The sequence below is a fragment of the Carassius carassius genome, chromosome 19, assembly GCF_963082965.1.
Source record: "Carassius carassius chromosome 19, fCarCar2.1, whole genome shotgun sequence".
Lineage (NCBI taxonomy): Eukaryota > Metazoa > Chordata > Actinopteri > Cypriniformes > Cyprinidae > Carassius > Carassius carassius.
Window position 1 is genome coordinate 5,248,858 of NC_081773.1, and position 13,634 is coordinate 5,262,491.

At 39.2% G+C, this 13,634-nt stretch overlaps 1 protein-coding gene across 5 annotated transcripts in view; it reads right to left on the bottom strand.

Annotated features, from left to right (window-relative positions):
- Positions 1–13,634, bottom strand: part of myo1b (myosin IB) — an 84,060-nt gene that overhangs the window by 61,240 nt on the left and 9,186 nt on the right. For all 5 annotated transcript variants that reach the window (XM_059499585.1, XM_059499589.1, XM_059499587.1 and 2 more), the window contains exons 2-3: positions 6,763–6,903; positions 2,026–2,141 (exon numbers count right to left, since the gene is read on the bottom strand). In XM_059499585.1, coding sequence (XP_059355568.1) covers positions 2,026–2,141; positions 6,763–6,888 — 242 coding nt within the window. In that variant the 5' untranslated portion in view covers positions 6,889–6,903. The remainder of the gene's footprint in view (positions 1–2,025; positions 2,142–6,762; positions 6,904–13,634) is intronic.

Genomic DNA, 13,634 nt, shown 5'->3' on the forward strand with positions numbered 1-13,634 from the left:
AGAAAAAGTCTTATGCCTACGTAAGCATACAATATGCAATGGTGTATAGTCCTGCTTTAGGAGGGCCAATGCCATATTCATTTAAGCTCCAACTTGCCAACATACTTGCCTGTAAGTTTCTAGAGCTGCATCTCAAATGGCCCCTTTACCAACATTTACTATTCCCAACATTACTCTACTAATATTGTGAACCAAATTAAAACCAGTGAGCAAATTCATACCTTCACTCCACCAGAAGTGCCGCAAAAGACCACTAGCTAGATGTGGAAATTCATTCATTTTTGAGCACTGTTGTGTTCCAAAATACGTTTGCATGAAATTTATGATGCAACCAAGGACACAATTCATTCTTAGCATTGTTGCAAAAGGGTAATATTCAGTTTTCCATCTAAATGCAAAATTGAGCACTCATAAGGAAAGATGGCTGATTTCATATTGCACTGGAGGTTCTGCAACAGGTGAGTGGCTGTAACGGAGATCTATGAGAATGCGATTACATAGCTATTTTAAAGTATTACCGTATTTTCCGGACTATAAGTCACACTTTTTTTCATAGTTTGGCTTGTCCTGCGACATAGTCAGGTGTGACTTATTTATCAAAATTAATTTGATATGAACCAAGAGAAATGAACTAACTGAAAACATTACCGTCTACAGCAGCGAGAGGTCGCTCTATGCTGCTCATTGCTCCTGTAGTCTACACTGAGCAGCATAGAGCGCCCTCTCGCGGCTGTAGACGGTAATGTTTTCTCTTGGTTCTTGGGTCTAAATAAATGCGACTTATAGTCCGGTGCGACTTATATATGTTTTTTTTTTTTTTTTTTTTTTTTTTTTCCATCATCATGACGTATTTTAGGACTGATGCGACTTCTACTCCGGTGCTACTTATAGTCCGAAAAATACGGTACCTTTAAACACCTTTAAGCCTATAAGGTTATATGAGACTAGGCATTTACAATATTTCTGAAAATGATCAAACAAGCACAGACTTGACTAAAACCCAAAAGCTTGACAGCAGTTTAAGCACAGATGCTCTGGGCCATTTTGCTGCTGACTGCTATGTTTACTGAGGTGATGAGGTGATGATCATAAATACTATTCAACAGTTTGTGCTGTTAACAGAACCAGTTACGGCCCAGGATGCTGAAATGTACAAGCCCCAGAGGCCAGTACACCCAGAGCCATCTAAGAGGTCTGCTTCCCAGGCATGACAAGAAAAGCAGCTGCCCTGGAATGAGCTCAGAGCCTGGCTTCAGTTCAGAGGAGCACAGACCCTGACATCAGTGTAACAGTGCCTAGACTAAATCATATGAATATGGAAGGGTTCAAGACTGAAGGAGAACTCCATACCAGAGCAAATGTTCACAGATCAAATGAACAGGATAGGACCAGAAGCAAAGAAGAGATCAATTTAGAAACATGAGAACAAACTATGAACCCACAGGCGAAAGTATCAAAATGATCCTTTGGGGGAAGGGGGGACACAGCTGTACACAGTTGTTAATTTAAACTTCTTCTCCAGGGGAGAGTGTGTAGAATGAATGGGAAAGGTTATTGGAACAGCCATACCATTCTCAATGGCTCTTTTTTAGAGCGTTTTTTTTCTTCCTTTTTTTTTCTCAGAGGCTAAGTGTGTGTCTGCCGATCAAATAAAGCAGACTGCTTTGTTTTGATTTGGCAGTCTGGTCAGGCGGCTGGCAGCCCTCTAAGGAGACAGATGGTCATTAGCTGGAGCAGGACAGGACAGTGAGCCTCCCCTCCCCCCGAAAGGGCTGGACATCACGTGTGTCAGGGGTCCAGTGAATAGAGCACACCACGTTTATGCACACCTACTCTGCAAATATGACACCAATGGGTGACCTTCACATTATTATTAATTAAAAAAGCTGCAAGGCTTTTCCAACCATTTGCATGCACGTGTGCAACAATTTCTTTAAGTTTGTGCTCTGCGGACCAGGAAGCCTAGGAATAAACGAGACCGTGACTTTGCTGTATAGTGCTTTCAAACAAGCTTTTTAAACTCACATGTGTGGACTGAGCTCATAGAAGTTCCTGTTGCGATACTCCTCCACCTTTTCTGCTGTGTAGATTGGCAGGGACTTGTAGGGGTTCATGGAGATCACCACACTGCCAATGTATGTCTGTGGAGGAGATTGAAAGAGCAATAATCCAATGATCAAACAAACAGCTAAATAAATACATAAAAGTAAAACATAAGAACAGATTTGTGAAAACACATGAGATAAGAAGAGACAACATAACCAGTCATACGATGGAAATAAAATTTAGAGAAAAATCTATAAAAGAATTTCCGAAATATTATTAATGCTCATCGCGCAACATTTTTGAAGGAATATTAGCTGTTGGTATACCGCTGTTCTACTAACATGTTTGACAAATTAACCAAAGCATTTCAACAAAAAAACTTTGTTCTGTGGAAAACACTGTGATCAAAATTAGAGAACAGTAACCACTGTAGCACGACAGATTACAATTAAAAATTTGGAGGGTTACAGCTGCCAAAAATTAGTAGGAAGTGTAGAGGCCCTAGCTTTAAATGACTTCACACATCAGCAGCCACAGATCATCACTGGTCTCTCAGTCTGGTGTGATCTTGGTCCACTATACTCGCTTTCTTAAGACCCTTTCACACGGAGATTCCGGATAATACACAGGTAATGTGTCCCAGCAATTGTTCCCGGATCGTTAGATTTTGGTTCATTCACACTGCCAGTGATTTAACAGAATCCGTGCGTGCATTCACACACAACCCGTAAATGTCACGTAATGGTCCCGTAATGACACGTGACATCAGGATGTAACGTGTAATGCACGAGTTGAAAACGCTTTAAACTGGCGAACGTTCTCAGCTTCAGTGCGGATAGTGAGGAGTTAACTGATCTCTGCTTCATTACAGTTTGCACATATTTTTTGTCGCCAATGTTGATCTGCCTTCAAAACATCTGGTAAAAGAGTTGCACGATTATGTGCATCACTTCGACACACCATTTATGGCATTGGTTCTGGCTTTTGTACACTCATAGCTTGTTCCGGGACTGAACCCGGCAATGTTACTAGGTCCCCAACCCATCATGTCTGGGAATCAATCCCAGGATGTGTTTGCATTCACACAGAAAGCCATCCAGCAATGTTCTATCAATTTATAGAGATTTTCATTTGGGTTTAGATCAAGACTCTGGCCCACCATTTAATTATTTCAATTTAATTATGTTTAAAACCTCAATGAACTACTTTACATGTTTTGCAGTGTGACAAGGGCATCTTATTGGAAATGTTTGCAGGGAAGGAACTGCATGTTGCTAAAGAGGGATATGATGATCATCTGCAGTCACGTATCTGCCATTTAGCTGTATAAGTGCCCCAAATTCTGCCGTGGAAAACACCCCCCAAACCATAGTACTTCCTGTTGAACCAATTCCCCATTAAGAGTTTCCTCATTATCTGGTCTTCTCATGCAATTGTCTTACGTTTGTAGAATTGCCCTTCTACTTTAGGACAAATTCAAATAGGACTAACCGAAGACCTTGCAATTTAAGAAATTGTAGGTAGTTCTCTAATTTTGATCTCCAATGTATATTCAGTCTACAGCATTGGTTCCCAATCCTGGTGCTTATGAAACCAAAACCTGCACATTTTAGATGCATTCCTAAACACACACACCTGATTCAACACATCAGCTTATTAATAAAGACTCCAGATCTCAGATGTGGGTGTCAGATAAGAGAAACTTCAAAAACAAGCTGTGTTGGGGGTCCTCCAGGACCAGGATTGGGAACCTCTAGTCTGCAGTATTGGTGATACTGAGCATACAAACGTATTGTGGTACCCAGTTTTCGTCACTGCAGACTGTATATGCATCATCAAGCCAGTCATAATAAATATAATGGTGTGTTCCTATCATGAAAATTACGGTACATGTGAAATTTCACTTGTATTGGTATCGTGACATCATAAAGGACACTGCACTGTTTTCATACTCCCCTGCTGTGAGGCACAGACATCAAGCACATTCTCTGCCTCGTTCTGGTAGAAACAGTAGCGGCAGCAGTGTAGGGGAGTAGAGCTACAATATGCATCCGTCTGCATGATCTAGATGGGAATTCCAGGGTATTGTTCAGACAGGCGGGGGGGCCCGCAAGCAACCGAACAAGAGAACACAAACAAAAATGTTTGGAATCTCAGAAAGCGACAACACCACATTGTGGTCAGAAGTGGCCAGAAAGGGCAACGGTGTCTAAAGTAGTCTATTTCATGTTACAAACAAACATCCTGACTAATTTATTCCACCTTCTCTTGCTTTTCAAATCTTTCTTTCATCCTTTCTGCCACCAATTTTCAACATATGATGCTAAAAGCAAATCTCTTTCAATGTCTCTGGGACCTCAGAACAATGATTATTTCTTGCAGCCGTCTTCTACCTCTCATTACAGTGAGGGTTGCATAAGGATTGCAGGCGGAGGATCAGGCCTCTCCCGTGGCAACACAGCCCACAATCTATTGTCAAGTGTTCACAGGAGGCATAATGATTCCCCTTAGATGTAGAGAACAAATGTAAATGAACAGATGAATTAAAAATTACAGAAAAAAGGAAGTATAGGCCTATATCAATAAAAGCACAGATGTCACCCAAGACATATGCTATCACTCAAATGTGTGGAGTTTGGACATATTTGCAACAAATTAATTAATATCTTTTATCCCATGCTTTTTGAACCATTAGCTCAATTCTCATTTCACACAAACAGAACATAATTGGTATTTCTTTATTCAATTAAGAATATTAGAGTTCTCCCAATCCCAAATGGATTTAAATACGCTTCACAATGACGACATCTGGGGCACTAGAGATATGTGACCGCTATGGGTGCATTAGAGCAGGTCTAGGCCTGTGTAAAAAAAAAAAAATAAAAAAATCAATTGGCCCTTAAATGCATCTAAATGAGACCTGGTGGACATACATTTTGGAAGAACACGCAACTGTGGATCAATAAAGCACATCACTAAAAGAGTGATCTACACAATCACATCTGTTCCTTACTACTAAATGTGCACACACACACACACACACACACACCTGTTCTTTCTTGCAGCCAATAATACTGAGCAAAGTTTAAAGATAATTACAAGGACATTTGTTTCATAATTCTACAGCTCTTATTGCCTGCTGTATATGAAAATAGAACCCATTATAACTGCTTCTGACAGGGCATTGATTAGATAAGGCAGATCATTCTCTGTGATATTCATTGTAAAGTTGGTGAAATGTATGAGATGATGGACTGTGATGTAAGCTTCTTGGCATTTAAATAGATGATACTGAGGGTGGAGACGTTCCTAGAATATTCTCCATTAAGCCTTTTTAAAATGTAAGTTTAAACAATTCAGAAGTATTTTCCCACCTTCATATCATTCAAAAACGTATTTTGTTCAACTGAACACAAAAGGAGGGGTCTACCTGGCAGAAAACGTACGAGTGTGTAAATAATGACAGACTTTTAATTTATGGTTACTGTGACTACGAACAAGAAAAGAACATAAGTGCAAAGAAAATAAATATACTGTGGTCTACATAATTTTGCTCTTGTCAGCACTCTCCTGTGTAATTAGGGGATTTGCATTAAATACAAGGCTAGAGGTTGCATTACAAACCTGCAGCTACTGGACATTGAGGGCTGTGGGTAGTTACTCTCTTAATTACAGAGTAAACACAGAACCTGTTTGTGACTAACTGCATGATTTTAGTCTTTTAACTGATAAGATTACAGCTCTGCAAAATGTAAATAAACATCTTTAAGGGTCCATTTTTATGGTGCCACACAAAATGTAAATCAGCCATTTGAAGGGGTCATTAACCTTACTGTTTCCTGACACTAAATGCAAATTCTCATTAAGCATGGCAGCTAATACACACACACAGTAAGTAAATCTGAACATGGTAGAGCTTTCTTCCAATTTCAGCAGAAAAAAAACTGTTTGATTAATGAAAATTTAGCATTTTTTAAGTACTAAATGTGCTGTCTATCTTTTAGCTAAATTTCACTAGCATAAAAGTCATATTTTCAAGTGTAGCTATATTGGAAGCACAGTGGTGAAAGCTTTCACTATCACTAGTAATTCTAAATGACTGGATTTCCTTGCATAACTTTACTGTCCCGCTGTATATGACCAAGTCTTAAGTGTCAAGTAATTTCTGAAGTGGTAATGTCTCTAAACTGTTTGCAAATATAAGTATTTTCACACAGGTTTCCTGAACACTCTTCCTGTCTGCTATTGGTCGAACAACATACAGGCAATTTTGCAGTGTCAGACAAAGAGAACAATAATTTAATAGCACAACAGAGCCTCAGTGCATTTTGTTCCCCTGAAGAAAAGTAGAAAATCCTCAAATCTCCTTGATATCTGTTCACTTTTGCATATTATGATTCATTAAACAACTATTTACACATCAGATGAACCCATTTTGTACCTATGTTGGTTTGGTGATTGGTATGCAACAGCTTTCTAAACTGAGCCCAAATGAAAGAGAAAGACACTAGAGCAGGGACAGAACAATGAGAGGGCTGTGATTTACACTGTGTTCATCTCTACACTCTTATTTATCTGTGAAGTGGGAACACACTCAGACTAAACTTAAACTAAGACATTCTTGATGTGACTGTCTGGAGCAGTGAAAGCCTTAAATGAGAAGGCGACCAAGAAAAGTAACATGACATTCTCAGCATTAGTTTAAGCATTACTTACATAGATCTCATTGTGATCGAATCGCTTCCTTAGATTCTCAATGAAGGTGTCTTCTGACAGGGGCTCAATGAGGACCATATCGCCCACCCCTATCATATTGTCGAGAAGTGATGTCTTCACCTCCATTTTGGACAACACCCCCTATGGAGAAAGCAAGAAAATTACATATCAGATCAAGAGTTCAGTAGGCCTTGACTTAGACATGTATCTAGGTCTGTGGGGTTAATGTGTGTGTGTTTGTTTATTCATTCATACAAAATCCATAAGAAATGTTGCTAATTCATACTGATAATGGTTTGAATACAACTCTTCGATGATTAACATGCTTTCAATTTCTGAATTTCAAATAATTTCGATATTTCTGTGGAGCAGGATTATTAACATTAACATAAACAATTAATAAAATCATGCCATGAAATAAAGTAAAATAAATATATAAATAAACATTTGAACTTAGAAATATTTACATTTTTGTTAAAGGGTTAGTTCACTCAAATGAAAATTAGCTGTGTGAGACCCTTTTTTTTTATTAAGGATGGGCACTTTTTATTTCACTTCTTTTGGACTGAAGCACATTGCATTGAGTGCCATAAAACATCTTGAAAGATCAAAGACTCGTCTGGATTCATCTGAAAGAAGAAAGTCACATATAAGATGACTTGCGGGAAAGTAATTTATGAGCTAATTTTCATTTTTGGGTGAACTAAAGCTTTAAAGTTTAACGAACCCTAAAATAACTAAAACTTAAAAACGATATAAAAACACACACACACAAAAAAATCTGTCTGACATCAGTTGCAAGCCTCATTTACTCATGTCGCTTATTCTTGGTTGCACCACATTAAAGCACACACACGCAAAACAAACATTAAAGCATGACATTTCTAAGAATTTGGCACATGCTTTTTCAAATGCGTTTTTGAAAGAATCTCCACTATTTTTGTACTCCCTTCTTGGTCAATGACCCATCTATCCCAGAATTCTGTGCACGGTCCTTCTACAGTGCATTAATGCTGATGTCTGTTCATATGAAACCTTTTCATCAGCTTCTTACACTTGTAACCTAAAATAATGCAAATACATTCTAAAGTACTTGCAAAGCAGCACATGACTGGACCGGCATGTTCAGTTCTGTTCAGGACACTACGGACACAAGATGTCCCACTGGGAATTATGTAACAAAAGACCCTTGTCCCAGCTGATGACCCATACTCCCAAGATGTTTATGGAGTGGAGGCATCAAAATGTAGCTACTTTTTTTTACTAAAAGTGGACAGCAGAAGAATAAAAAAAAAAATAATAATAATAATATTAATAATAATAATAAGTAAATATTTACTTCAAGCAAACCAATCACTGAATTGTGAATTCAGCTAAACAGCTAAAAAGTTTAACTGCTACGGGCAGCGGTTTTTCCCTTCAGGTGCCAACTGCATTCAGGGCCTTCATAAGAGGCTCTACTGAGCCCATAAACCCCCTATGCACTGTTCAAACAAACAAGCACTGGCAAAGTGTAGTGCTCAGCAAAAAGCTCCTCCAATACCAGCCCATGTTTTCACTCCCAGCTCACTCGGAGTAAAGAAACAAAAGCACCCAGATTGCCAGTTGTAGTCAAAATACTAACATGGGCAAAGAAACAAATCTTAAATAAGGGGCAGACAGTATAACACAATGTGCTTTTTGATAGCAGTGTCATTTGTGTGCACCATGCAAGGCATAACCCAAAAAAATAAAAAAAATAAAATAAAAAGGTTGAACGTAAATGAAGGATTAAGAGGTGAAAGCTAATGGCAGATTGGACTGATAAGGTTGCCAGGCTGTGCGTCTACCTCGAGTCTCCTATAAGTGCCTCAGATTGCTGCTGTGCAGTTTGATAATACTAATCTTTTCAGGGCTAGTCATCAACTTCAATCAGAAATTAAAGAACACAAATTTAAATTGGACTTGCGTGGCTTTTTATCCACTAGTGTACTCCTTAACACTGAAAACTTTTATTTAGCAGGTATACATATTTAAAATGCACAACAGACCAAAAATATTGAGTCGTCATCTTGCACTAAAAGGATATACACATTTTCTTCCTTAAATCCATACCTTGGGTCTTTAGCGAACCGTGACATAATTCTCTCCCTCTCTCTTTCATTTTTTAAAGTTAAACATCAACTTTCTTAGTATTCCTCAATCTAAAAAATATAAGAAAAAAAATCGTAAAATATAAAAGAATGTCTGTTTTCTGATTTATTTTTTATAAAAAGTGTATAGAGTCGATAGAGACCCGAGGTATGTAAACATGTAAGTATTTTTTTTCTCGAGTTTGATAGACAATGATGACATGACGTTTCACTGATTATTAAAAGCAGGCATAAAACTAACGAATATCATAAGCCAAAACTGAACTGGTTTGAAATGGCTTTACTGCAAAGCAATTACTATACGCAAAGAAATATAAATGTCACTGCCATTTGATGCTGAGTTTGGTGAATAAACTGCCAGTGATCAAAATATTGAATATGAAGTCCTTGAAAACGATAGTTCCCTTTCAATACCTCACTCGTACTGCGTCGAAGACGCTTATGGGAAAACTCATTTTTTCTCCTGAACTGAAGCCTTATTCAATCACGCAGTGAAACTGCACGGCCATTGGTTCGTGCAGTGTTATTAAAACAAACCAATGGCTAGGCAGCGGGGCTGCACGAACCTATGGCAGCGAAGCCCGCCAAAGCCCGCCAAAATGAGCGGGGGATCTGGCTATATATTGGCCGCTTCGCCACAGGAATTCAGGTTTCTTCTCCTTCAGCGACAACGTCACATCGCTTCGCTGTTCTCCGCTGAACTGCTCGCCGTTAACACGCCTCGCACTGGAACGTGACTGTCGGTCCCCACTGCAGATACATCGCTTCCCTGCAGCCATCCGGTGAGATATATTGAAAGAACAAATTTCTCTAAAAGAGCCTTTTCTATGGCGTTGTTTTAAATGCCATCTCGTCATTGCAGCTCGTGTAGAGCCCCTCTGCAAGCTGATGACGGCAAAGCGAGTGTGTCGCGTGCTGACGCAGCATCACACGCCCTTATAGCAGGCCAGTCAGTGGGCAGAAACGACTTAGTCGTCCGGTTTATGAGAGGTGCCAGAAGGCTTCACCCGCCTTGCCCTCCCACTGTCCCTTCATGGGACCTGCCCACGGTACTGAGAGCCCTAAAGAGGGCACCCATTGAACCGCTACAGTCCATAGGCCTTAAGGCCCTGTCACTAAAGACCGCTCTGATGTTGGCACTAGCGTCTGTTAAGCGTGTGGGCGATTTGCAAGCACTCTCGATAAGCCCTAATTGCCTAGAATTCGGGCCTAACGACTCGAAGGTCGTCCTGAAACCAAGGCATGACTATGTACCAAAGGTGCTCTCCACACCTTTCAGAGCACAAGTGGTCACTCTCTCTGCATTACAAAACATAGAGGACGATCGAAAGCTGAATCTGCTTTGCCCAATGAGGGCACTAGAAGTCTACATAGGGCGATCAGAGCAGCTCTTCATATGCGCCAGAGGGTTACCGGTCTCAAAGCAAAGGCTTTCGAAGTGGTCCCTTTGGTACTGAGGCGATACTAACACGGGATGATCAGGCTAGGCCAGACGTAACCTCATTGAGCTTATTCTGCTCCTAGTTGCTATTGTCATATCTTGGTTTCACAGATCAAGTATGATTGCGTTGGTCGTCCCCCCTTCTTAGCATGGCATGATTGAACTGGGTTCCCATAAGCGTCTTCGACGCAGTACGAGTGAAGTATTGAAAGGGAACGTACTCGGTTACTAATGTAACCTCGGTTCCCTGAAATACGGGAACGAGTACTGCGTTCCTTGTCATGCTAAAAGGCTGCACGACTCAGTCGTTGCTTCAGTCGAAGTAACCTGAATTCCTGTGGCGAAGCAGCCAATATATAGCCAGATCCCCCGCCCATTTTGGCGGGCTTCACTGCCATAGGTTCGTGCAGCACCGCTGCAGAGCCATTGGTTTGTTTTAATAACACTGCACCAACCAATGGCCGTGCAGTTTCATTGCGTGACTGAATAAGGCTTCAGTTCAGGAGAAAAAAGGAGTTTTTCCCATAGGCCTAAAAAAAAAAAAAGTTTGGTTCCGGTTGGTTGTCAGTTGAGGTCATTGGTCGGATTTTTTTTTTTTTTTTTAATTTATTTATTTTTTTCTCCAGTGGCAGTTTTACACACACACACACGCGCTGATTTTAAATGTGTGTACCGGTACTTTTACGACAGTGATTCTGTATTCCCGTTTAAAGTCTGTTGTTGCCATAGACACGCAAAACGCACACACACACACAAAAAGCCTTCGCGGGAGTTTGACAGGCGATCTCATAGTAGATTAACATGGAGGATTTGAACTTGAAAAACGGAGTGTACAGACATCTTTTTGTAGTCAAACAACATTCTTTGTTATGTTCATTTATGTGGTTTATTTGATTTTGATGCTATAAATTAACTAGAAGCAAGAGACGATCAGTTAGTTTTAACTGATGATCTAACTTACAGCGATCTGTTTGACACATTCAAGAGCCACAAAACGGTATTTATTGTTTACATTTCTTTAAAAAATGACCACATTTGAAAGGTGAAATAACCAAATGAGACTTTGTTTCATATTAAAAGTAAGCTGGTAATGTTAATGTCCTGTCTGTCAGCATGTTGTCAGTGCCCTCTCTGTTCCGCGATATATTGTTGACTCCCCCCTCCCCCCGTGTTTCTCTTAATGTTACGATTTCCAAACCTTAAGTTATAGCTCACTTTAGGAATTGACAGTTAAAGGGTTTTGATGCAATACTTAATGGTTTTTAACGGATTACTTAAGTGTAAAACAGCATTTAAAGGAAACTGTAATTTAATTAACGATGTGTGAAAGACCGTTCTTCCCCAGTCTCATAAAATAAATTTGGGTCGCACATAAATTGACAGGGTCGGTCGGAAACCGGAACCAAACAAATTTTTTTTTTAGGCCTAAGCGTCTTCGACGCAGTACTCGTTCCCGTATTTCAGGGAACCGAGGTTACGTTAGTAACCGAGTATGTTTTGTGAATATGTTTGAGATGGTGAATATGGGGCAGATGCTGAATGTACTGTAGAAGTGCGCTCTGACGATGACAGCAATGGTATCATCTGCTCTTATTGAACCCTTTTAAGTTTCAAAAGGAAACAAAATATGCTTTATTTTATTCTCCTGTAATTGTTCTTAAAATATCAAGAGATTTAGAGATCTATCCGTGCTGTATATTTAGGTCCGGGTCACTAAAGACCTGAATATGTAAGAATGATTGGTGAAACATTCATGCATTAAAGGGTTAAATATCCTCTCCAGATTGAGAATGTCCCTCCCCTATTTACAAGTTGCCAGCAACTACCAATATAAAGAATCAAAATATAGCTCACAGGTGAACTACTAACCATTTAAAAAGGGATAAGCACTTTGATACATGGAACCTATACTTCCTTTAAGGGGCAGTATTATAATAAAGTCAGTTAAGTATAAAATAGTGTGGAGTCCAAAAATAATGAATAAATGAAATATTCAGAATCTAAACAAATAAATGCATTAATTACAAATATCCAAAGGTAACTGTAGATAATGCATGTCTTTCTTGGAGTGTTTTATTCATGGTAAAGTTTTTTTTTTTTAAACCAACACATTTACATTACCCATACATACACACATACACACACTCAATTAAAAACATCTCAGGGACAGAATGATCTGACATCTGTAAACTACATAATCCTCTAACTAAATTAGTTTTCTAAAAGTCTATTCTTTGTGTAATGTCATCAAATATAATTTTTATATTATTTTATTCTATCCACTTTATTTTTTCTTCATGACTTAATACAAATTTACTTACAAAAATGATGGTAATCAACTGAAGGAAAAAAAATGCTAACAGTTGATTTTAATAAATGCAATCAAATGATCAAATGCTAAATTAACAATTCCTTTTATTAGTACATGTGGGTTACTGTTAGGCCGGTGACACACTGGCTGCGTGGCGTGAGCGTGGCGTTTCTGCTGCGTGTCAGTATAATAAATCACAGTTATCCCAAGCCAATTGCTAAGAACTGAACAATGAAGTTCTTTATAAACCTCCTTTTTCTGTTTCGCATTATCTTTGCTTTCGAGTAATAGTGGGGATAAACCACTTCTCTCTCTCTCTCTCTCTCTCTCTGTCTAGCTCAATTTGTGTCATGGCAACAGCTGTAACCTGACAGCCGGGGATATGATCAGTGACTTGAGAAACTGGACAGGAGGAGAAGACCACGCACTAAAGGTCAGACAAAACATGAAGAAAGCCTGGATGCATCCAGTGGCTCCAAAGTAAAGAGAATAACTCCAGGACTCACTCCCCCGTTGCAAAAAGCAACTCCTGACAAAATCTACTAGTCTAACTGAATAGCAGCTGCCCTGGAAGGACAACATATTAGCCAATAAACATTCTCCAGTGTTTTAATCTGATCAGGTTTGTGTTTTCTTTAATTAATGATTACCAGACTTAGATTTGGTTTCACATAGACCCCCTTTTTTTTTTGCATGGTGTTCTGCATGTGATGTTTGCTGTTGTTGTGGGAGATCTAGATGTTTTATGTTGCACGCTTACCACATGGCACAAATGGACCATTTATACTTTGGACTTAATACAGGAAGACCAGAATACAGGCCATGCAGGAGGAAACCAGGTAATAAACAGGCACCACCAAATACATGGTAAATAAAAAAGATGGGGTTGTATACCTTTGAACATAACATTTCAATAACACATTTTCTAGCAGGAAAAACTACAGTCAGGAGAAAGAGAAAAAAAAAACACACCAGAATGTGAATCCCA